Here is a 26,408-nt window from a genome sequence, read left to right as displayed (position 1 = left end):
ATTATTTCAGGAAATGTTGTCTTGCAGTCTTGTATCTTGTAGCTGTTTTTATAGATTTATGTGCAAGATTATTGACACAAGTGTTTTCTTGGTTTTAATATCATCCAAAAACCAGAGAAAATTTAACTAGATCTACTGTAATTACTTTGGCATCTTCCTTGCAAAGTACACAAGTTCACAAAAGAAGGTCACTTGGCTATTGCTGTTTCTAACAGCTGGGAGATGGAAATAGCACAGACTGCAGCAACAATATTTATTCCTGTCAAACCCAGGCACTGACCAGGTCTCATGGACTTGCATATGTCCACTTTGCTTCAGTGTTCACTAACTTCATCCACCTGTGTTAAGTCTTCCTTGCTTCAGACTATTCCTCTGGTCTCAGGGACCTGGGATTTTTTTTTTTAATCAGTCAAGATCAATGCAAAGAAGGCATTGAATATCTTAGCCTTTCCCATGTCATCCACAAACTTGTTCAGCAGCAGGACCACATTCTCCCTAGTTGCCTTTTGTTGCTGAGGGATCGGCCTTGGCTTTCCTAGCCCTATTCCTGTACACCCAAATATTGTCTTAAGGTTACTTCTCTTTTTTAATTAGAGTCAAGTTCAGTGTAATCTACCTTTACTTATTTCTAGGTATCCCATTACAGAACTTTTTGGCCAGACCTATATCACTGCAGAGGTTTGTGGTGTCACCATATAGGAGGAACAGTTTGCTCCCTTGCATGTGCTTTGCTGCACCATGGTCAGGGTAATTATTCTGCTACTGAGCAGATGGGGGGGAAAATTAACTTCTTATTTTGACAATATAGAGTTTGCCCATTTCTCCCTGTAGGAAATTAGTACAACTCCTCTATAGAATCCATAGAAGGGGAAGGTAATCTTCATTTACAGAATTTCTAAGTACATCAATTTTACCCATTTCCATTCATTCTCTTACAAATTTCATGGACTCACAGATACATAGAATGCACCATGGTATGTGTGAGTGGGTGTGTGTGTGTTCAAATGGTCTGGCTAAGAAAATTTGTGAGTGACATACAGAATAATGGACACCATCTGGCAAGTCTTCATCATGTCTGTTAGGTTCTTCTTACTGAAATAGCTTTTGGACATATTTTACAGCCTTTAGCAATCATTCTTTGCCTCAAAGCTTTATTTACTGCAGCATCCATAATCTTTAGCAAGGCCATTATCTGGCTTTACTTGTTTGGAACATATACATTTTTGTGCCTACAGTCCATTTCCTTGGTGGGCTCATAAGAAAATTGTGTGTGATGTGCTATAACCTCACAGTCATGCTCCTGCTGTCAGCTTCCACTCACTAACTCTCTGCACTGTGTTTTTATGTAAGTGAAGGCCTTCTGTTCTTGATGTAAGGAACTCTTTCCTCAGCTTTATTGTTATGAACAAAGGTTCTTAATTCAAATCACAGGCTATCACACAGCTATTCTTTTAAGACTATTTTTTCTCGTGCTTATATGCACATTCCCATTCATATTTCATTCATATCAGTCCTAATATTTCTATTACAAGTGTCCACATCCAGCCTGTAATACCAACCAAGTGACTGTCTACCTTAATGTACATCAAACCACTACATCAGATTAAATCAAACTTCATTATATTATCTTGTAGCAGTCTCCAAACATATTACAAAAGGAGTGCAGAAGGAGCTATATAGCTTAAGTCCATGTAAGTGTGGGTGTAAATCTGCCCCTTTCAGAGACGGGAAATGAGGAGTGTGTTATTCTGCATTACAACCCAATGGCACAGAATGATTTGTGGTATGGTTCATAGTAATTTTAAGACATCACTTTTCATTTATTTGTTACTTGGTTGTCCCAATTTTACATCACAAAAACAGCCTTTGAGAAAGCAGGTAGCTTCAGAATCTTTTCTGTTCGCTGTAAGGACTCTGCTGTGTTGACACCAATAATGTACTTTAATTGTAAACTAAAATAAAAAAATATCACTGGTGTAAAACAAACATGAGGATGACCTCTGCCCTTTGCTGATGTATCTGCCTGACTTTACAAATTACTTTATATGCAAGGGTTTGTGTCTTAGAGTCTAAAAGACAGAAGTTATGTTTATGAGAAGGCTGATGCCAGAAGTCGCCAAGACCTTTGTGTTGACTTTCCCTCAGCCTTGAATGTTGTGCTGCTGGAGCTGTACTGTCACTGGGGACCCAGGCTAATGTCTCTTCACAGCCCTGTGCAGTGCCAGACAGACATGTCAAATTTCCCTGTGCTACCTCAGAAATCTGTAACACAACACTGTGTTGAACCCTGTAGATCTACTCAAGGAAGACTGAAGAATTTAAATTCTTTTACACTTCCCTCAAGAGATGTAAAAAGTACAGATTCATTGTCTTTTCATTCCTTTCCCTGTTTTGCCCTGTTCAATATCATATCACATGCAATTTGATGAAATTTGACATATCCAGTGGGAAGCTGAGGCCTAATCAGTTGATTACAGTTTAGTTTGTAATTAACTCATGTTCAGCTAGTACTAAGTAGTGATTATGTCACCAGAGAAGGTGAATCATATTTTGGTAACTTGACCAATGAAGCCAAGTAGTAAATACACTCATAAGGTTGATTGTGCTTTGAATGTTGCAGGTGACATTGTTTTATCATTGCCAGTGGCCTCTTTTCTGTATCTGAATCTGAAAAATGTTCACAGTTTTGCTTTCCTTGGAAGTATGACCTACAAAAAAAAGAAAAAGGTCACAGTAGTGACAGGGGTAGAATAAAGGAACAGTAGTACTATCACAACCTGAGGCTCAGGGTGTCAGCTAGAGTGGAGTGTCTGTGGGCCAACATGGACAACTCAAGTCAAAATTAAGAGAATTTATTCTTTATTGTTGACTTAATGTTTGCATTTAAGAATAAAGGCTTTTAGGCCTGAATGCAATCTCCTTTCACTAATTTAACAGAAAGACTGAAGTGGGTATATAGTTTAAGATAAAGATAGTGTAGATTCCCACTAGTCAATGGAGACAAATAGATATATCCCTATCTCTACTGACTGAGGAGAGAATGTGGCCTCTCAACTTAGTCACTGCTTTTTGTTTTGCTAGCACAAGGGGTTTTTTTGGTTAATATAAAGCAAAGCAGAATTTTTGGACCTTCAGTCCTGTCCTTCAAGGTGTTCCCCTTACATATTAGATACTGATGTATGTTAATTTCTGTCAGCTCCATGATCTGCAGGTCACATTGTCCAGCAAGACAGCCTTCCCATTCCTTTCTCATTTGTCATTCCCCCATAAGAAGTAAAGGGTTTAATGGCAGATAGCTAAAACATTTTGGAAAGTAGCAAATTTGCCATTAGTTGGAAGGATGACAGTTTTTGCATTAAATGTATGCAATGTTTATTTTACGTTCTCATGACAATTTATCTTCTACTTTCAGCTGGAAAAGGTCCCTTGTGAATAAGTCTCTGGTGTCCCCATTTAAACCAAAATGTCATCATAAAATGTTCTTGGTAAAATGGCATTACTTTATTAAACACGAAGACCATTTCCTAGTGCATTTTGTAATTCTTTTGTTTCCATTGAAACTAGGTGGTACAAGCTAATGTTGCATAGTTTTGATCATAGGAAAGATACCATGTAATACTAAGATGAGATTGAGTGTAACTCAATTATTCTTTTTGACATCCCATTCACAGGAATACTTTCTAATGGATTAATTAAAAAGTAATGGATACTTTAGAATTTCAAGAAATATCTATTTTGTGGAGCTTTCTTGTCAAAAACATCACAGGGGATTACAAAATCCTGTAGCTGATTCATCTTATTAATTCAAATAAGACCTGTTTCATTACAGTTTTATGATGTCCATCATTAAAGCTTCTATACTTGCTGCTTGTATCCTAATGATGTGGTTGAAACCAGCACTGCATCAGAAAATGTAGTACAGTATAATTTCTGAGTCATCTGTCACAGTGGTGCCTGGCTTGGTCATCAGCTTTCCTTCAGGAGCCCGTGGGAAGTGGTGGAGTGAACTCCTTCATATCCTGCTGGGGAGATGGCAGAATTACCAAAACTGTCAGGGCTGACATTCATTCAGTTGTCAAGACACAAAGGACACAAACTGAGTGGTCACATGCACTGCAGGCTTAGAGGTCAGGCCCAGTGTGCTGCCTGGGTAGGGAGGGGAGCAGGTGTTGCTGTTATAGCATAGTAGTACAGCTACTAAGAGTTCCTTTCTTTTTCAAGGAGAACACTTTAATCAGCTCTCTACACCAGCCTCTCTCACAAGCATTTGAAGTTGGAAAAGGTATGATTAGACAGGTTGGTTGTGAGAGCTTGTTTGAGGATGTCCAAGTGTCACAGAAACACTCTCCTTGGATAGACCATCCTGAGCAGTCTCTTCCCCTTGCCCCCTTGATAATGTTACTCTAGATAATCCTAAGCAGTAACAGCTGGTTCCATGTGTCAATGTGTAGCTGTAGCCCTCAGTTAAACTGCCCCTACTGCCGTGTTATCTCTGGGAGATAACACAGACTCATTCCCTTTCTGCCACCAGCTCCTACAGGTATATAATTAACTTCTCACCTATATCAGTGATACATTTATTACTGTCCTGTCTTGTCCTGCTACTCAGGTCATTGATTAAATTAAAAAGCAAAACTCCACCTGTCCACTGCTTTAGGGGAGACGCAATGAGGTTAATGTTATTTGTCTCAAATGAGGAGTCCTCATGGGGCTGTAGGTGAGCTTCTACTGATTACACCCTTATGTGGCATATAAACTGAATTATAGCCTATCCTTAGAGTGAAAAGTGTCCTGGGAAATTACATCAGTCTGGATACTGGAAGGGTTTAGGTATATATTTTGTGTCCTCTTTCAAATGGATCAGCAGATTTTTATTTGTGCCTGTATTTTTAAACCACTCTTATTGATTTTGTGCCTTTTGTTGTTTCTCTGAGATTAAGAGGTATGAAACAGGTGCTTTTCTGCTGTATATGAAAATGAACTTTTTTAAATGCTCAGTGTGTTGCCTTCTTCACTCATTCAGACTCAAGTGAATGACACATAAGGAGAGGTCTTCTAAGGTTAGAGGTCTTTGAACTCATTAATATTAGCCATCATTCATTTTTGTGACACTCTTCTCACAATGAATTCAGGATGGCAAAACTGTGATGTTGACACTATACATGAATACAACACTTAATAAGTCCTATCCTTTGGCAGAGGGATGATTTTTAAAATAGAACAAAAGCTCTGTGTTTCACAGGACTGAAGGCATCCCTGGCACAAACAGGAGCATTGTGTGGTAGAAAACTGCTATTGCTTTACCAAATTCAAGCAAAAATAGTGGGGAGTGGTAGTCCCTAGAGCAACCTTCTCTTGGTAAATCTACAGCTGTCCTCTGCCTTGCTAAAGGATTCAGGAAGGTCATTCATGTATTCTCCAGCTATAATCTAAATTATAGTCAGGATACAACCATCTCAACACACTGTGGACACATTTGTTATTTGTTTTTTTCTTAGTCTGGGAGGAATCCAGAGATGTTTGCAGTCTTCAGGAAAAAAACAGCCAGACCAAACCAAAAAAAAAAAAAAAAAAAGAAAAAGAAAAAGAAAAAGGCAAACAAAGAAGTCCACTCCACCAGCTTTTTTGTTGTTTTTAAATCTTGGGGAATAGCTTTCCCTAGTTCCTTAAAAGGAGTGAAAATGTGTTAGAGGCAAATCTGAGACAATTTATTTAATTCTTAGGAAGTATGTATACAGTTCTTTAATTTTAGAAAGTATGTGCACCTTTTTTCTCCACTTAAGAATTTTTCTAGGTGTTTGAGGAGAGTGATCAAACAAGTAAAGCCACTGGAACTTGTAGTCACTTTTATAAATCTTAGCCATCACTTGGATTTAAGCAATGAGTTGGGAATGTAAATATAGCTCTAAATGGTTAAGAAATTTTCTACATTTCAGACCAGGGAAATAAATAGACCCTGAGGTCTCTATTTGCAAACAATATACTTTATCTTCTTCAACTCTGTTTCTTTAATTCTTGCCATTCCTGTAAAGTATCTTACTTAACCAAATATGCCATAGGAGTATTGAATTTACATATTCAAAACCAAAATCCCAGCTGACATTTGTTTCTGCAAAACCTTGATGGCTTTAGCCCTGAGGCATACTTTCTCAATGCAGTTTTAATTTGCTACAATTGACAGTTTGAGAATTATTTTCTGAAGTGTTTCTGTATACACAGACAAAGCATGCCTTCTGTTTCTTGCTGCAGAATGAATACCTTTACGAAGGTGTTGATGCAAGAGTTATAGAATACGAGGACAACAGGCCCCTCCTAGATATGTTCCTGCAGAAACCAATGGGTTTATTGTCTCTGCTAGATGAGGAAAGTCGATTCCCACAAGCAACAGATCAGACACTTGTAGGTAAGTATATGGTTCATTTTACAGTTTTACAGCTTGTCTTCTGTTTGATTTCCGTTTGGCACGTACAGTTCAGACTACACACTAGTTGTGCTTTTAGTGAGCCCCCATTTCAGTGTCACAGTATGTTTGACGGAGACATGAATGCTGGGATGGTTGTGTCCTTGAAGTTCATAGGGAAACATCAAGAGTACAAATGAACCTAAACTGCTGATCCAGGAATTCCTGCTTCAGGAATTTTTTGCTGCAGAGCTTGAAAAGTAAAGATCAAAGTGAGTTAAAACTCTAGGTTCATAGACCAGGAACACTGTTTGCAAATATCAGTCATGCTCAGCTCTGAGATTTTGGATGAGCAATATCTGAGCAAGAAGTTTAATACTTTTTAAGAGTAATGACTGCAATCATGCTTCAGTGCCTTTCAGCAAATTATGTTTTCTGAATGTTTTCTATTCACAAATTAAAATTAAAACACCTAAAGTCATTGTAATTCAGATTCTGAATATTTCAGTGCTGTTGAGTAGCTGCAATTACCATTGATTTCATTATTTCAGTGGTATTTCTGTGCAGATAAATCCTGGGTTTACTAATTTTTCAATGGGCAAAGTGTCAAATTAGAGTTCTAGCCAACACCCAATCAGAAGACCTAATAAAATCCTGTAACAATGCCTATGTTGAAGCAATGACATGAGCTTGTTGTTCTTTTATCCTCATGCTTTTTAGCCTGCAGTACAGAAGTGCTCAATCAGTAAATGTTTCCTCACAACTCCTCAAGTAATCCTTAGGAAAGATTTCTGCATTTTTTCTTATATGTAGATAAAAATCTTGGAAAGGCAAGCCCTGGCAAACATACGTGGATGTGGCACCTGGGGACATGGCTTAGTGGTGAACAGAGTGGTGCTGGATTAAGGGCTAGACTCAATCATCTTCGACTTCTTTTCCTACCTTAATGATTCTATGATTTTCTGAGGTCACACATTAAAAAATGGGAACAAAGTAACTTGTCCAAGAGCTCCCATATTCTCTATCCAATGTCTTTTGTTACAAGACCATTTTGGTATCTCTGTCCTTGCAAACATCAGTGTCTGTTTTGTGCCTCTGCATTGGCTGAGAAGTCAGGAAATCTTCTTGGAGGGATGCAGTTTCAGAAGAGAATGATTGTACAGTAACTCCACTAAGATAAGCTATGTGTTTCCTTTCAGAAAAATTTGAAGATAATTTGAAATCAAAATATTTTTGGAGACCCAAAAGAGTAGATCTAACCTTTGGAATTTATCATTATGCAGGAAAGGTAAGACACATGATAATGTTAGTTGGGGATTGTGGAATGGTAGGGCTGGAAGGAAGTAGAAGAGGTCATCTGGGTTAGTTCTCAACAGCTGTCTCTTCAGTCCAGACATGGGAATGTTGGCAGTGCCTTACATATCAAAAGTAAATTGAAAACTTATTATCCGTCATTAAAAAAAAAAAAGCAATAGCAGGAGTGTATTTTTCTTAAATGTCACCAGGTAAATGAACTGACTGTATTATAGAAGACCCAAAACATAACTGGTATGTAATGCAACTCAGTGCTCTTCCCCTTAGTTCCTCAAAGTCCTGCACCAAGCTTGTTCCCACTGTTTCTAACCAGGACCCAGCTTCATTCTTTCTACTATCTCCTACACACCATCAACCTTTCTTAGTTCTGTTCTTTGTAATCAGCCAGACAGAGAGTGCAGGCCCTGCTTCCTGCTTCATTCAGTGAGCAGCAGCATACTTCCTTCCTTCCCGCACAAGGTCACTGGCTGCACGTGCTGCGCAAACACAGGAGGAGCTGCTGGTACCCTGCAGCAGGATGGCACTGCTCACCCGAACCTGCCTTGGGAAAGCAGGAGCTCCCACCTCCTTCTGAGCTCTTCCAAAGGGTACAGTGAGCACTGATGTCTCACATGGGAAACCATGTTTGCTCTGTGCAGTGCTGGAGGAGGTGGCCTGGGAAGAGGCAAATACTGCCCATCAGCTGATGGAAAATACCTTACACCTTACATAAGACACCAGCTACAAAGAGCCTCCTCTGAACCTCATCTCCAGCTGAGTTGCATTTCACCAGCATAGCATAACTCACTGCAAAGAGTGGAAAGCCAGGTCTCCCTCTACCATTCCTGTTACCAGCCACTGAAGATGGGGAATTATACCAGTGCCCCATCAGTGTTCAAAAAACTCTTTCATTAGGAAGTTTCTTTTGCTGTCCAACTTATGTCTCCATTGCTGCCACGTAAATTCATTACCCCTTACTGTGAAACTGGAGAACAATTTATTTCCACTTCCTTTACAAGTCTTTTTCATCATTTAAGACTTTTGCTGAGTGGTTCTGTGATGGGTTTTTCTAAATTATATGTCCCAGTATCTTCTACCCCTCTTGACAGGTCAAGTTTTCTTGTGAATCCCTTAGACCGTCGAGATAGAGCCCTGAAGCTACATTTTGAATTAGGTACACCATTCTTGGAATTTTTAGAGACATTTAAGTTGCTGATATGCAGTTTGTGATTCTGCAAACTTCCTCTATAATTAATACAGAGATCCCTAGGAAGAGTGTTAAGTCCTGGGTCCAGTACAGCATAATATGAATAGCACAGAAAGATTGTACAGTCATATGGGTAATGCTGTGTGATGTTGTTGAAATCAAGTGCCTTCTTAATTGTGCATTAGCACATGTACAGGTGTAAAGGAGGACTGCAATACACTTGTCCTGGTGATAAATCCCCACAGGTTAAAACTACTACCTGCATTAGGAAAAATAAATGTCCCAAGCTACTTTGGAATTATAGATTTGCTTTTAGTTATTTGCATCATATCTCAGTATTGAAAAGGTAGAACTTTCAGTGATCAAAAAAAAAAAAAAAAAAAAAAAAAAGACTAGAAGTGAGAGTGAGCCTGATAGCTAAAAATTATTTGTGGATGTTGTTAAAGCAAAAGCCCTATTCCAGAAAGCTTAAATTTACAATTACTTTTCAAAATCCAAAAAGATGCATAAATGCACTTTTTAAACAGGTTCTATATAATGCAAGTGGATTCCTAGCCAAAAATAGAGATACTCTGCCAGCTGATATTGTGCTGCTACTGCGATCATCTGAAAACAACCTGACACGACAGCTGGTAACTCACCCTCTCACAAAAACAGGTACTGCTTTGTGGTGATCTTCTTAGTTTTTTCCAGCCTTCGTGATGACCACTGCTAGGTTTCATATGCCCACTCATTGGTGATGTTATACACTTTGTGGCTTCACTTTGCAACCATGCAATCTATACTGAATGGAGCTGCAGCCATCTCAAGCTGCAGGAGAAATATTAGTCTGGTCAAGTGCCAAGGAAGTGGTAGAGACTTCTTTCAGGGTCCTGTCTTCAGGGTGGGGGGATCAAGACAGGGAGTGGAATGCATCTCTTGAGCTGAGGACTGAACAGGAAGGATCAGGTAAGTCACTGGTCTGTTTTGGACAGGGCATATATAAATTGCCTCAGTGCAATTTATCTCTAAGTGGTAGAGAACAAAGGTTGGAGCTTCTGACGTCTGCTGCAAAGACTGAGAAGACACTCCTCTATTTACAGTCTTAGACTTCTTTATGATAGGTAACTGATGGGGTCCTTGTAGTAAGCTCCTCCTGAAGAAATTCGTAAGTAGGGGTGGAGGAATAAAACTGGCTCTACAGAAATTACTCCTAAATTGCACCTTGTTTGAACTATGTCCTTGCAAAGTGTCCTGCCTTCCACTGCAGGATGATGGGTAAGTTTCCTCACAACCAGTTTGTTACTGTGTTGTAGTACTCCCTGTGTGATGCCATTGATGCCATACAGTAAGTACTTTACAACATTACTTTCTTGTATAATTACATGGGAGACATATTTCTAGCAGAACAGAAAAGCTAAATTGAAAGTGCCTAATGGAAATGAAAATGTTATCATAACTTACAGAAGCTGAGGTTCTGGCAAGGCTTCAGTTCTTTACAGAGGGAGCTTTGCTATTAGAATGCAAAATTTGGTCTTGGAATTTTATTTTGAGTGTTCCTGGGAAAGCACAGAGCTCAATGCCCTTGCCTGACCGTTTTGGCTTGTTGATATCTGGTAATATACTAAACTATAATTTACATAGAGTCCAAGTAATCATCCAAATGGTTCCAAGAACTGATCCCAAGTCTTAATGTTTTGCAAGATAACTCTGAAGGCTGTTTTAGTCCTCTTGTTAAATATTGTGAAACGCTGCGTGTAGCGTTTCAAAACTGGCTCAAACCTTCCAGCTATAGCCAACTAAAAGTTAGGTTTCTGATCCGTGTAATTTATCTAGAATCAGAGTAGTTGTGGAGAATTACCCAAAGTCCAACCCATCTTGCCTATCTCAGGTGTTTCTCTTGGGATGGGAAAAATCTCCTCTGAAGGTGTCTCTCTCCACTGAATACAGCAGGGATCCTGCAGACACCTCACTTTCACATAGCTAAAGTTAGCTGTGAGTAATCCTCTCTTTTTCTTTCCCACCCTGTGATATTCAGCTGAACCCCAGGGAGGTTTAGGCCTTGATATCATCACATAATACCAGATGCATTACCATGACACATATTTGCAGCTGTTATTCCAACTCATACCCACCTCTTCCTGATAGTAGCTGAGCACAGGGAGATACAGGCTCTCCCAGGGGAGAAGGAGATCCCAGAGGTGTTATGTTAGCAGAAGCAGTGGCAGCAATGTTTAGAGTTTATCAAAACAGAGAGACTTGATGGAAAGATCAGCAAAATTTTCATTATTGTTTGAAAAGACCAGTGTCTGTGTAAAGCATGTAAATGCACCTAGTCCTTCAAAGTCATCATAATGAAGATATTGCTTGGCTTAGAATTCCAGAGTTAGAGCCTTAAGACTTTTTATGTGCTAGCAAACCAAACAGAGACAGTGAACAGTAGCTGAAACATTCCTACAGGGCTGCTCATTCTGATTAATGGTTAGAATGCCTCCCTGGGACAGTTTTGGTCCATGTCAGCTAGTAGCCACCCAGGAATACCCAGCCACACTTCAGAGGAAGGACAGGCTAGTGATGGTTTCCAGGAAGTTCTGTGGAAAGATACAATCTTATTTTTACCAGGGGTTGAAAGAGTAGTAAAGAGTAGAGTTTAGGTGTATAATCTTGAGTTATGCCACGTAACTTTTCCACAGGGCCAGAGAAGGGTTGTGGCATTCTCTGTTTCTCCCGGGTCCGGGAGATGCAACAAAGGGTATTAGCACTTTTTTCTGTAACTAATATGTAGCATTAGAACTAGAATAGTACAGTAACATTCTTAGGGTAAAACCACATGGATGCTCTAAGATGTATCTGTCTTACCTTCTAGAGCAATCTCTTTCTTTATTTTTTATCTAGCAGATGACATATGAGCTGAAGGAGAAAAAAACGTGACGACCTGTGTTCATGCAACATCTTCAGAGTTCATTCCATCCCAAGGGTTAAAGGGGAAACGGGGACACTCTCTGAAAAAGTCAATGACCTTTATAATCATATGGTTGCACTGGGGGCATGAATAAGGTGGTTCAGGATCATTCTTAGTTTAGACAAGATGTAAGCACTTTGGTAGGTTATTTTCTTTCATCTTCCCATAGGTAACCTGGCACACACCAAAAGCAAAACTACAATCAGTTATCAAATGTGGACCTCCCAAAAATCAATCAGTCATACAAAGGTAAGAAAACAGATTTTGTGATTCTGCATTGAAGCCTAATTTAAACTAGAAAGGCAGTAGCTGTTTTGGTATTGAAAGTAAGCAAGTAACCCCTTCCTTGGTTTTTCTCCCTCTTCTATTTTCTTTTCTGTTTAGCTGGATATCTTTGTGTTGTGCAATTCATATTCCTTCCGTGAGGTAAAAACCTAACATTTCCCTTCTTTCTGGCTATAGTTTTATAACAGCTTCGGGGGAAAAATACTATTTCCCAGCTGTATGGTAGCAAAAAGAGAAATTAAAATATTAGTGTGGAGTATAACCATGTTCCTTAGAAAACTATCAAATTAACAGTGATGATGAAATAACAGACAGGACGTCAGACATTGTCCAGTTATTTGTGGCAGTTATTAGATGCTCTGTTACCAACTTTGTGCCCTTTGTGTGTGTGAATGTTTGTGTATTGTGTAGCAAAGTATTGGTGTAACTGATTTGTGCTAGTGATCATGCTGTAACTTTTGCTCTTTAGAATACTTTTTAAATTATTTATATTCTCTGAGGAGTGCTTTCTTGGGGCATTGGAAAGGGTACTGCAGGCTAATTAGAGATAAAAAGTGTAATTTTTTCCCTTCATATTTATAGAATGAAGCAGGAGATACTGGACATCATCCAAGAGAAACAACCAGCATGAAAACACAGACAGTTGCTTCTTATTTTAGAGTAAGATATCAAATATTTTAATAAATATTTCTAGAGTACAAAAAATGTTTATTCTTTTACTTTTTGAAATGCACCTGTTGAGTTAGAGTCAGTAGTGATCCTTTTAGAGTTTATGAACTGTGTATATGGTGCATCAGTCTGTGCAGTACAAATACCTCAAGATTGTGATGCTTCATATTTAATTGTACTTGATTACACAGCCACACTGCTGTCATGATGATGTATGACAATCAATATTAATCTTTCACTTGCTTGTTTTTCCATCAAAGAAGATAAAGGGAGATTGAACATTAGTGGTATAGCATTTCCTTAAGAGTTTAAGAAAGAGAGCAAAGTTAATTGGAAGCAGGAGTTCTTGATGGTCACTGCACAGAGGCTGCCCAGAGCTCATCCTTGTGGCTCCTTCAGCAGTGCTCTGTACCTTCCCAAGCACTTGCTGTGCTGCTGGTCCTAAAACAGCAAATAGCAGTGAAGAGCATCCTTTCCTCTGAAGTGGCACACAGAGTTGGTTCTGCTCTGATTTTCCAACTCTTGTTTAGTCATCTCTCCCAGCAAACCATGAAGTGGCTGAGGGGATGTTCATGATGAATTTGGTGCACAGCTCAAAGGAATACCAAGTTTGCTGATGACACTAAATTGACAGGAGCCCTCGACTTCCTTGAGAGCAGAGAGGCTCTGCAGAGAGACCTCAACAAATCAAAGGGATGGGCAATCACCCACCATATGATAATTCAGAAAGACAATGGCCAAATTCTGCACCTGGGATGGGGCAGCCCTGGTTGTGTGTAGAGACTGGGGAATGAGAGGCTGGAGAGCAGTGCCACAGAAAGGGATCTGGGGGTCCTGGTCCATGGCAAGCAGTGCCCTGGCAGCCAGGAAAGCCAACCCTGTCCTGGGGGGCATTAGGCACAGTATCGCCAGCCAGGCAAGGGAGGAGATTGTCCTGCTCTGCTCTGCACTGCGGCGGCCTCACCTCGAGTGCTGGGAGCAGTTTTGGGTGCCACAGTGTAAGAAAGAGATTAAACCAGAGAAGAACATCCAAAGGAAGGCCATGAGGATGGTGAAGGATCTGGAGGGGAGCTATATGAGAAGCAGCTGAAGTCACTTGGTCTGTCCAGCCTGGAGAAGGGGAGGCTGAGGGGAGACTTCATTGTGACCTTCAACATCCTCACAAGGGGAAGAGGAAGGGCAGACACTGATCTCTTCACTCTCGCGACCAGTGACAGGACATAAGGGAAGGGCACGAAGCTGAATCAGGGGAGGTTTATGTTGGATATCAGGAAAAAGCTCTTCACCCAGAGGGTGGCTGGGCCCTGGAACCGGCTCTCCAAAAAAATGGTCACAGCACCAGTCTGACAGAGTTCTAGGAGCATTTGGACAATATTCTCAGGCACATGGTGTGATTCTTGGGGTGTCCTGCGCAGGGCCATGAGTTGGACTTGATGATCCTGATGAGTTCCTTCCAAGTAAATATATTCTATGATTTTATGACCTGTAGGAGTCCACTTAGATCTATGTCAGAACAATGAGGAGCCAGATCTCTCTTTTTAGATACAGTTGCGCAGCTTTGTGGACTGTGAAGGATAATTTCAGTTTAGGTACCACAGTGGTCCATAGCTATATACTTTGCATATTCTAAATGGAAAAAAATATTGAATCTCATTCAAATTAATGTCTGTAATTCAGTGCATTATCAGCACTTCTAGCACTTCTCTAGCATCAGAGGCTGCAAATGAGTTAATTATGTTTACACTTTTCTGATACTATTTTCTGCTGTGGCCATCCTTGCTCAGGTCATGATAGCTAATGCTTTTAAATGAAAATTCACCTTCAGCCCCACTGGTTTATTCATACACAGAAATCTATGGTGACTGAGAAAAGCATATGCCATCTCAGACTGCATGGAAAAAATATATCCATTAGCGTGTCCTATTTGTTTGTGTTCAGTTGGCACACTGGTGATGGAGCTAATTAAGCACTTTGCTGTATGGTGCAGCTTCTGTCCAGAACGGAATTGCAGATTTTAATAGGAAACATATGGCTCTTGACATCCTGCGCTGGTTTCATGTAACCAACCTACTGCTGAGCTGCATTACCTCCTGGCTGCCTCTTTCTGTTGAGTCAGGTTGAATCTTGAGGAATGAGCCTTTTCATTTGTGTTTTAATAAGATACTCCCTTGAAACAATTTTTCAAAACACCGATCAAGGTCAGATTCCCCTCAGCTGGCATGGGGAGCTACAGGCTGCATCCCCTCTGCTAGCCTGGTATTCTGGTGAGGTGGGAAAAATGCAACTTTGGAATTGTGATCTTCTAGCTTTGCCCTCCTCAGAAGTTTCCTCTTGGCCAGACAGTATCACCATCAGTCTGTACAATGAGCAGGACACACCAAGATCAGAGCAGTTCAACCAGCCCTTCTTCTGGGGTAGCCTTAGTTTCCTCCAGTCTAATGCAGGAATTTAAATATTTACTGGCTTGCTGCTGTTCCACTTCCCATCCATAGATGGATGATTTACTCTCTGGGTGAACAAGGGTCTTCAAATAGGTGACAACAATAAAAAGAAAAATGGCTGTAATTACCTAGCAAAGTTCCAAGACAAGCAAGTAAATGTAAGGAGTGTAAGTATTCTGTCGTATGTTGGACATCATGGAAATCTGCGAGAATGTTCTGGATGAAATTTGGTACATTTATTTGGAATCAGTGTTTCTCTCAACTAGTATACACTAGTAGCTTAGAAAAGCTAGAATTGTTTTTTGGGTCATTTACTTCATCTACTCTTAAAGTATCAGCTTAATGACATGTAAATGGTTTTGGATATGATTCTGATCATATGAAATAAAATTTCAGCTACACATGGACCTATACACCAGTTTCATAAGTACCCTGGAGACAGATCTCTTGTTACTTTTTTGCAGTATTCTCTGATGGATTTGTTATCCAAAATGGTCGTTGGCCAGCCCCATTTTGTCAGGTGCATCAAGCCAAACAACGACCGGCAGGCAAACAAGTTTGACAAAGAAAAAGTTTTGGTTCAGCTGCGTTACACAGGAATTCTGGAGACAGCACGGATTCGAAGACAGGGTTATTCACATCGTATACTCTTCGCTAACTTCATAAAACGGTAACATCAACATGAAAAAGCTCTTTTCTCTCCTACAATTGCCGTCCAGTGCTTGTTAAGCGCCAGCAGTGTTTTTGGCATGGTCTTTGAAAAAAAATACAAGGGCATTTCCTGTGACAAAGAAGGTTATAGACTGGATGACCAAGAGTAGTTCAGACACAGTGTTTTTGATGGGTAGGGAAAGATGATGAATCACAGAATGATTTTTCAGGCTCTCTGAGCATTTGGGTAGAAATTTACTTGCTTATACTCTGCAAGTTTCGTCAAGGACTTGAGTATTAGAAATGTATTGCTTCAAATTAAAGCCAAGAATTTGCAGCCACAGCATCCAAGGAACACCACAGTTTCTCTAGCTTCAGCACTGTGCAACATCTGCTTGTGCAGGGTAGATGATAATTTGGGATTCCTAGTCTAGGGATGACAAGTTCATTGAGTGCATAGTGTTGTTTAAAATATAATTCGTAAGTATTAGTTAAGAAGCAGAACTCAGTGAACTCAGTGTGGTTATATTATTCCTTCAACTACCTTCTTCCTCCATCCCAAAAATCTGCACTTCTCTCTTACAAATAAAGACCCTGAGTACTTGTCTCAATCAGAACAGAGTTGTGTAGAATGGAGATCAAAACTGGGAAGAAGCAAGCATCACCTATTTAGACAGAAGCATTAGAAAGAGAGCTAGCAGTAGAGTGCTGCAGGTGTATGAGATGAGAGGGGAACAGCAAAGGGATGTTTTTAAAGCCCTGTTTCTGGAAAAAATAATCCTGGAACTGTTGCTGTTTTGGAAAAATGCAGCTTTTAGATGAGTGCAGCATGGAAAGAGATAGTTATCACTACAAGATGTGCTGTAGCTTTTGGTGACAGCTTTTTATTAAAAAAAAAAACAAACTTAACTATTCAAGTAACATAGATAAAAGCAGTAAACATAATGGGGTAGCTCTCTAGAGACTGTGCCCCTGATTACAGTGAGACTGGGCAGATCCCTGGCACTGAGGACGTGGCCCTCAAAGGAAAAAGTATTTTTATTAAATGTATGTCTTATTCTGGGTTTGGGTTTTTTAGTAGTTGAGAGTTACAGGTAGACCTGAGATAATGGCATAATTATTTGGTTGTAATAAAAATAAGCCAATTCATTGTGTTTTACAAAAAGAAAAAAAAAAGGGAACTGTAGGTGATAATGAAGAAATTTACATTGTCTCTTTTTTTATTATTCCATGAGCAAACTGTTACCATTTAAAGCTGGTAAACCCAGGCTTTGTGTTTAAAGGCTGAATAACAAGAAAAAAGCAGAATGTACTGTCAGGAAGCACACATAATTAATGTAATTTTCTTAAATTAAAAAGCCAAGATAGATATGGTTCATTTTGTTATAGAGCATTTTGGAAAGTCCTGGAACAAAGAAGTCTTTTCTATCCAGCAGCTGAGCTGGTGTATCACAGGTAATTTTTATGTGTGAGCATCGTGACCTCTTTTCCTAGTCAGAATTAATTCTGAGTAATGAGTTTGCCAGATTAAGTGCTTACAGATGATGTGTCACAATGGCACTTATATATTCCAAAAGGATCTGCAAAACTGATTCCAAGGAGCTAACAAGAGCTGGGATGCATCTCAGCATATATTGAGATATTAAGTATCTCAAAGGTAGATGGTCTAGCACATGATACAAGATAGGAAATTTCTGTGACATTTCTAAATAAGAAATAATATAATTTAGGCAGAAAAGCTTTTAAAATATTTTTATTTTATTTTTATATTGCCACTGAAATCACTTTCACAGAATGTAGTGAGCAGGAAAGAAATGGTGTGCTATTCTACTGGGTTGAATTCTTTTTAAAAATCTTCTGGTGTTGGTATAGAATTAAAAAAATCCTCCAGGCTGTACAATATGTCACTCATCCACTTTTGATTGAGTTTCTTAGTACTGTGTATAAATAACTGCAACTTTCTTTCATATGCTGTTTTTTTCAGTGCTATGTTTTCTTTCATGCAATTGTTTTTATTACTTAAAAGAATGGTTTAAATGTATTTGCATGTATTACCCTCCATTAATCAAATTAAGAATCATGCATTTGTCTTTAGGTATTACCTCATCTGTTACAAAACAAATGATGATCCTCCAGTTAGCCCGGAGACCTGTGCTGCCATCTTGGAAAAAGCCCACCTTGACAACTGGGTTCTTGGAAAAACTAAAGTAATTTTTTAATATACTGTATCTTCTTCATTCCAGTATGCCATTGCTAACATAGTAAACAATTTGTTTTCTCACCAATTTGGTTGGAGTAGCTCTTGGTCTCTACTCTTTTTAAAAAGCAAGGTCCTTAATATATACCAGGAACGTGTTGGTGACCCTTCTGCTGGACTCACTTTTCAGGACTTATGTGAGTTTCATGCTTGATAAAAGCAATTTAGTAAATAAACTATGCTTCAGGTTTAAAATTGGGAAACTGAGAAATTGAAGGTTCCAGATTTGGATCACATTTATGTAACGTACATTAGATTTGTGAGGTTAACAAAACTTGGAGTCAGCCAAGTCAGCCTTGGAGTTTTGAAAATAGTTTATAGTTACAGACTGAAGGTTTGCACTGGAACTTTAAAATATCTTGCCATAAACAAATTAGTAAGCAGGGACTGACTAAAGATGCTGAAGAGTAGAGTAAGGTAAACTAATATCCCAAACAATGAAAATGCTATCTCTAAGAATGATCCCTTAGGTACTACAACTGAAGGGCCTGTTATCATTTGAAACCGACTTGTAACTCTTGCTGATGTTAAATGGATCAAGTCAATAAAGGGCTGGGAAGGTAAATAAAATTTTTGTTTGTTTCTCTTTTTTAAGGTATTCCTCAAATACTATCATGTGGAGCAGCTGAATTTAATGCGGAAGGAGACAGTTGACATGATTATTTTGATTCAAGCTTATGTCAGAGGGTGGCTGGGTTCAAGGAGATACAAAAAGATAAAGGAACAAAGGGAACAAAGTGCTATTAAAATACAGTCAGGTAATAGCTTTAAAACATTTAACATTTTTCTTAAAACTAGTGCATGTGTACAGTTGATAGATGAATGTGCATGGTGGATGTGGATTTTGCTCTTTTCCTGCTGTTACATTTGACAAAATATCTTAAACTTGGTCATATCTATTCTTATGAAGAAAAATTTCTTCTAACCAGATTATGACAATCTCTTTACTGAAATTACATTTATCAGTGTTATATTTAAAAGGCAATTTTAAGAATGGAAGAATGTGATTGCACAGATGATACTCTTATTAATAATATTCTGGCATGCACTGACAAGGTTGTATAATGTAATAATGAAAATAAAATATATTAACTGTCCTAGATAATAAAGCCAATTACCCTGTTGATGGAGGCATCAACTGATTTTTTTAATACTTTCAAACGTAATCTTATGTTACATTCTGATTATCTTGTGTTTTATATTCATTTATTTCATAATAACTTTATTCACCAGAAAATGTATTTTTATGTAGATTTACTATTTGTGCTTATTTGCCATGTTTTTTTTGAAACATAAATCCTACAAAATATTTATGAACATTTTAATTGAGGTCTGTAATTCCAGAATATTTTTATTCTTTTTTGTACTTGGTGGATTACCTAGGTTTTAACATCTCTTTTCAGCTTACAGGGGGTTTGTTGCTCGTAAAGAATACAAAAATGCAAAGCATAATAAAAAAGTGGAAGAATACCTTACCAAATTTCAAGCAAGTAAGAATTGTTTGCTTTCTTGGCTTTTAATGTGCTGTCCATACACAATATGTTGACCCAGATTCTTGCTACACTGATTGACTATGCTCATTTGCATGTTCTGAGGTACAACTTATCTATTATATGTCTATATACAGTGGCTGAAATGGGTCACTGTATTCTGTTACCTGTACCTTAGAGTGATTTAGGTATTTTCCGCTGCTGTGAAGTAGGATGCTCAAATGCCATAGCAAACGTTGTCACTCCTGGTCTGAGTACTACAGCTGCCCAGCTATGGGTATTGTTGAAACCCACACACCACTGTCTGCATATCGTGTGTATGGGTGCTGCTCAGTTAGGAATAGGGTTTGTTACGTGTCAGTAATGGTTATATTTGGGAAGACTGCAAGCTGTAAATTCACTCATGTCTCTTCTTCTTTTTTGCCATCGCTTTGTTTCTCTTTTGCAGCCATAATGACCCTGGGCCCAGGGGTTGTTGCTCTGGGACACCCCTTTTTTCTCCCTGTACTTTGATCTCCCCTGTCCCTGCAGAGACATCCCCAAGCTAGACACAGTCTAGGCAGCTCTGAAATCAGGAGCAGTACAGCTGGAGAGATACAGGACTGAAGACCAGGTTGTATGGGGCTCTGAGCAATCTTGTCTAGTGGAAGGTATCCCTGCCCATGGCAGTGGGGTTGGAACTAGATGATCTTTAGGATCCCTTCCAACCCAAGCCATTCTATGATTTTATGATTCTATAAAAATAGCTGGCACAAATCTGCACAGCACTTTCAGTAATTACAAAGGTGGAAACCCAAATATAAGCTAATGTTGCCAGTACCCAGGCTATCTACTAGATTTAAACAACCTCAGATGTGCCTTCATGAGTATATACCACCACCAGTGTTGGTTGTAATCATTGTCAGATGCGTTTGTTAATTGCCCTGGACCAGTGTGTACTGAAGATCACCTCACTGCAGGCGGTAGAACTTTATCAGTGTAGAAAACAATCTAAAACCAGCATTAAAACCAGTAATGTGGCAAAATTATTACACATCTGAACACAGCCAATTATATTAGGATATTTAGCAAATGCAAAAGTATAAACTTAGCACTTCACTCTGTTATTGTCTCAAATGTTTCTTTTTGACCACCTTCTCTGTCATGTCTGCAGCTGCATTTCAACTTTTTCAGTGCACAAGAAGCCAAAACTCAAATGAAATCCATTTTTACTTAGCTCTCTCCATTTTTCCCCCATTTATTTCTAAAGCAATACAAAACTCCTCTTCCAGTTTGAAAACAAAGCTTAGACAGCGACTATATTGTTGCTTTGTTTTTTTTGAAAGTTTTAAAGTTTTTCTAAAAGTTTTTTATATCTTCTAATGTTTACATATTTTTACTAGAGTTCTCACACACTGTCATGTACATAATGATTGTTTTGCATTTGTCTTTGTGGGAGGAGAAAATTAATAGACTGTTACTTTGACTAGTGTAGTTGGAGAAGTAGTAATTTCATCCTCTAATCCACTGTCACTCTTAGAATTCTATATATTGCAGAGTCAGAAATAAACTTCCTCTTTTTCCCTCTTTTACATCTAATGTGCATGCGTGAGTTATTTTGTGTCATAGTGCGACACTGTATCATTACAAACTTCTCAGAAAACCTCAAAAGTGAACAAGAATAGTCTAAAAAGACTAGATGCAGCTTATATTGCCATGCCCATTGATAACTTGATTTGTTTCAAAACTACTCCTGTTGAGTTGCTTTTATATGAAAATGGAAAGAAAATTGTTTCAGAAGTCCAAGAAATTCAAGAAGTATTCCAAGTGCTTTACAATTTCCACTTTTCTAAGGCTCTGTCAAGACTGCAATATAAAATCCAGTTGTGCTACTTCCAATAAGTATTTGTGTTTCTTTGTCCAATATGCAATTATCAAGGTGTAATTTATGCCCATTTTATATGGTGCTTCTTACATTCATTGACTGCACCTAGTGGAGCCCAAGCTGGTCTAAATTATGAGTGGGGAATGCTAAAGCACATAAAACTTAGCACTAAATTATATTAATGTGTTGGAACAGACTGTTAATGCTCCCTTCTTATTTTCAAGTGAGCTTGACCTTTTCACTGTGATACAAAACACTCTCAGCAGAGTTGAAGAAAGAGTCCTATATATACCATGTCCACAGGATATTTAAGTCACCTGAATCCACTATCCCCATACTCTTGGTACTGCATTTGGAATTACAGTGCAACAGAAATATTTTGACAAAACACTATGTTATTTTTATTTTGCCAGGGATTAGCGGATTTGTGCTGAATCCCTGGAATTGCAGATTCTTCCAAATCACAGCACTGTAGAGATTGTGCCAGTTCCCATTAGGAAATGATTTGCAAGTTCAAAAGTTTTTGAAGCAAGATTCTGAATACAATTCACTGATTAGGACACTTCAGTGCAGATGTCTAAGTGTGATCTAGGTGTCTAAACTGCTGTTATAGTCAGTAGAGCCTAGGGTTTGAATAATTTTATTCAAAATCAGCAAATGCTCAGCTCATTTGCCCTCATACTGGTATCTAGTGTCATTCGAGGTGCCCTGGTTATCTTGTCTGGCCTCCAGCTTTCTTTCACCTGGTATACCCAACTTTTCCTATCCAAAACGTCCCATCTGTCCTGTTCTTTCCGCCAGCTCCATGTGGATGCCTTGCTATCCTGGAGCACTTCAGATGGCACCAGATACCAACGTGCTGGCAACTGCATCAAGGCCCCAGTGACCCATCAGCACCTACATGGCCCAGGGAAGGCCCACGTTTGAGTCCTTATTTCTGGTTCAGACCAGAAAATTAATCTTGTGCCTCCCACAGAGCATAGGTAGGGAGTTTCTCTGCCACAGTGCACCTGGTTACTGTGGAGCTTAGCACATCTTTCATGCTGAACCTTTTCATTTTGAATAGTCTTTGCAGAAGGAGCATGAGCTAAGTCTTCTGTAACTGCTGAGCTATAAAATTCTCAGTTTCTCTCTGATATATTGAATGTTCAGCTAATTCCAAGCCCGTGCCAGTTGACAGCCTGGTAATCTCTATAGCCTGATAATGAGGCATTTCCCATGGAAATGAAAGACAGAGTCAAATCAATTGCCTGAATCAGGCAAAGCAGGTACATTAAGCTCTGAGTACTGTGTTCTAGAGGCACTTGTATAGCTCTGTGCTTCTGTTTTATTCTGCTTCTTCATATATTTTCTTTAGTCCAACAAAATATGAAGAAAGAGCTTGTTTGGAACCTCATATAGAATGGGTACAGCTTTCTGAAATCTCAAAAATTTTATGGGAATCATTTCAGATTAAACATAATCATAATAGGCACCCTGGTCTATATTTCTTTATTAGCTTTTTTTTAATGCAGTTAGTATTTGACTGTCTGAAATGTGTGTGGCACCCATTGCTTGTTGCCTAAGGTTGTTTTGCATTACAATTTGTATCAGTTGCCAGAGGATACTTATTCAGGAAGAAGAGAAAAGCACTAACTGAAACAAGAAACAAAGCAGCAATAACAATTCAGTCTCACTACAGGGGATATAAGGAGAGGAAGGTCTTCAAAAGCAAGAGGTAGTGTTATTTTCTCTTCTGTCATTCAAATGTGTCCATTTCCAGTAATTACAGCACTGAATAACAACATTATAAGATAAGAGTGAAGAAAATTAGGATTATTCTAGATATGTATGCAGAAGTAATATATATTTATGTGAAGGTTTTTTAATGGCAGTAGCCAATTTTCTTATCTTTTCAAGCCCAAGGAATAAAGGCACATGTAGGAGAAAGATCAACAATACTGTACCTACCTGTAATGTTAATGTAATCTATAGATGAGTCTCTTTTTGGAATTAGCTCATAATAAAAAAATGTTCAGACAAGAATGAGATAGATATCTACAAGGAACTGTTCTCATTTTAAGTCACTGTTCAAGATAAGCAAAGCTGATGACAGAGGAAACACAGAATACCCTTAGGATTGTATGTATATATACATTCTTGAAATGCTAAGAGGTTTATGCCTTATGTTTTTGTTAACATTTAAATTAATTCTTTACTGTTTTATCAGCTCTCACACCACCTAGATTGTCTTCCTGGCAATTTTCTGTGAAGTTTAACAGAGATGTCCCTTTTAACTTAAGAGATGATGATGTCGACGATAATAATATTATCCCTTTTCACTTTAAGAGATAATAATAATAATAATAATAATAATAATAATAATAATAATAATAGAAATTGCTCTCTTTAATTTCAGCTATATGTACTAAATCTTTCTCATGTTGCAATGTATCAAATTTCCAGTTAGTACACAAAGATCACCAAAGGTAGTTGCAAAGTTGTCTCTATTCTTCATCTCCTTCAGTGTAATTTTTGCCCAAAACTCTGTTCTGTTCAGGAAATCACTTAGAAAGCAAGAAATTGAAAATGCAGCAACCATTAGCAAGAAGGAAAATTATGAAGAACTTCAAGATCCTGAGGAAAGTCCAACTGAAGTGGAGAGTGCCCTCCCTAGAACAGAAGAAGAAGCAGCTGCCATAGCAGAGGATGAATTATCTGCTGTGGAATTCCTTGAAGCACAACTGCAGCCAGCTCAAAATGATACATTGGAAGAAGTAGCAAGCGAGGAGACTCAAGATGAACCTGGTGCTGTCACTGACAGCAAGTGCTCAGGGTACAGTGATACAGGGAATGGAGAGGAGCAACAGCAAACATCTACTGAAGGAGAGGCAGCTTCTGTGAAGCAGAACCTGGCAGTAGAAGAGGTTAGTGAAGGTGAAGAACAGGACTCTTTGGAAGAGTTACCCAGCAAATCTTCTGTCAAAACCTCAGGTGAACCTAGACCCCAGCAAGGGCAAGATAATCAAGACACACTCAGTGCAGACTGGCAAAATCAAGAATCTGCTGTGGTCGAGCCCAGGACTGAGAGGGACGTGGAAAGAAACTACATTAAGCGTGAGGCAGCGATGCCTACAGGAAGTAAAGGAATCACAAGAAAAGAGTCACTAAGAAGAGGCTCATGGAAGCAAGCTGAGGCAGAAAAACAAGGTCCAGAAGACAAAGAGAAGGCAGCAGTAGTAATTCAGAGCAATTACCGGGGTTACAGAAGGAGAGGACAACTCAGAAAAGAAGGGAAACTACCTTGCAAAAGTCAAGAGAAAACAGTAAAGGAACCAAAAGAAGCAATACATGTTCAAAATAATCCCCAAACAACAAACGCTAAGGAAAGCACCAGTACAGAGGCTGAAGATTCTAAGACACTGAAGGGAGACTCAGAGAAAGAGGCTTGTGATTTGGCAGCCTTTTCACGACAGGTAAGAAGCTTGTAAGCAGTGTAGATGGAGCATAATACTCTGACCAGCGACAGAATGGCAGTTATTTTACTGACTTCTATGGCACAAAGGTTTTGCTCTCTCAACTAAGACAGAGATTTTGTAATGTATGTTCTATGAAAATGAGTATTTTGGTTTGCAAGAGAAAACATCCTTTTCAGGAAGGAGGAAAAGTCAAAGAGTACTGGCAAAAATAATGTTAATCTGATTTAAGTTAAATGCAGAAGTTTTGCCTTTCAAATGTTTGTTTACCCATCGAGGTCCCTAATTCAGTGTGAAATGTCCCTGTAAATGAAACTAAAGTTGCTGTGCCAATGTCAGAGACTTGCACATGTGCAAAGAAGTATGCTTACAGCTGTAGAAGCAATCTTGCATCAGCAAGGCACCATCTGCCCATGTGAGTGAACCAATGAGAAGTAGCTGTAGGACTGGACTACAGTGTTGAGTTTCCTATGTGTCTTGTTTTTCCCATCTTCATTTCTTTTCAAGAAATGAGGAGGTAAATGTGGTAGGGGTGTGCACTGCAATCGGTGGGGCAATACCTTTTAAATTAATTCTCTAGTCCACTATTTTACCTTTGATTACCTTGGAACATGTATACTTATTTCTATAATAATGTAAAAATATATTTTTCAGATATCAAAATTATCTGAAGATTACTTAGCATTGCAGCAAAAACTGAATGAAATGATATTGTCCCATCAGCTGAGACCTGTGATGATGTCCAAAGATAAGCAAGCTAATGGCCGGCTTTCTTCTCATGTTTGTCAATCAGGTAATGTTTAACTTTACTGTTGGCAGAATTTTCATTTGTAAATAGGACTGACAAGAAGCTACTCCTGGTCATGTCAGGGAACAAGTAGATGAGTTAATTCCAGCTTCTCATATTACTCTGGCTGTATATTTTTGTATTAAGCCCCATATCAGTACATGTTTGGAACACAGTTTCCATGGCTGGGATTTATGTATTTACCGATTTTTTTGGTCTTTTGTTTCAGTGCTGCTTAGGATTGCTGAATGAATCTAAACACAAAATCTCTAGGAATACTTTTATTTGGTGAAATTCCATATTGGCTCTTTTTAACTCAGTTGTCTCTCAACTGTGTATGCTATTGGTATGATATGGGACTATGCTTTCAAAACACAACAGTTTTTTAAGTAATATGTCAAACAATTTACTAAAGTATATGACATATATGCTGAGTGAATTTTTAGCTATCCACAGATACAACTGAGGTTATTCAAAACCTGTAACTCCTACCCATGTTGGTGAGTATGTTGAATGTATTGCATGTATTGTAATTGCTTGTAAAGTTTTATTAATATCAGCATCCATTTAACTCACACATTGAAGAGGGTGTGATCTCTAGAAATACGCTCCAGAGTTACTTATATTCTGGTTAACATGGGTAGTGAAGGTTCCCAAAATGCAAACAT

At 38.7% G+C, this 26,408-nt stretch overlaps 1 protein-coding gene across 3 annotated transcripts in view; it reads left to right on the top strand.

Annotated features, from left to right (window-relative positions):
* The window catches only part of MYO3A (myosin IIIA), a 114,645-nt gene that overhangs the window by 72,387 nt on the left and 15,850 nt on the right, over positions 1-26,408 (top strand). For 2 of the 3 annotated variants that reach the window (XM_053996341.1, XM_053996349.1), the window contains exons 20-31: positions 6,250-6,403; positions 7,600-7,688; positions 9,428-9,557; positions 12,011-12,090; positions 12,709-12,786; positions 15,701-15,906; positions 17,983-18,094; positions 18,740-18,902; positions 19,548-19,634; positions 23,092-23,215; positions 24,038-24,953; positions 25,608-25,746. In XM_053996341.1, the coding sequence (XP_053852316.1) occupies positions 6,250-6,403; positions 7,600-7,688; positions 9,428-9,557; positions 12,011-12,090; positions 12,709-12,786; positions 15,701-15,906; positions 17,983-18,094; positions 18,740-18,902; positions 19,548-19,634; positions 23,092-23,215; positions 24,038-24,953; positions 25,608-25,746 (2,278 nt within the window). Of the gene's footprint in view, positions 1-6,249; positions 6,404-7,599; positions 7,689-9,427; positions 9,558-12,010; positions 12,091-12,708; positions 12,787-15,700; positions 15,907-17,982; positions 18,095-18,739; positions 18,903-19,547; positions 19,635-20,082; positions 21,119-23,091; positions 23,216-24,037; positions 24,954-25,607; positions 25,747-26,408 lie in introns of those variants that run through there. The other variant, XM_053996357.1, reaches the window with a different exon arrangement.

This window comes from Vidua macroura, chromosome 1, assembly GCF_024509145.1.
Source record: "Vidua macroura isolate BioBank_ID:100142 chromosome 1, ASM2450914v1, whole genome shotgun sequence".
Classification (NCBI taxonomy): Eukaryota; Metazoa; Chordata; class Aves; order Passeriformes; family Viduidae; genus Vidua; species Vidua macroura.
This window is presented reverse-complemented; position numbering and strand designations above follow the sequence as displayed.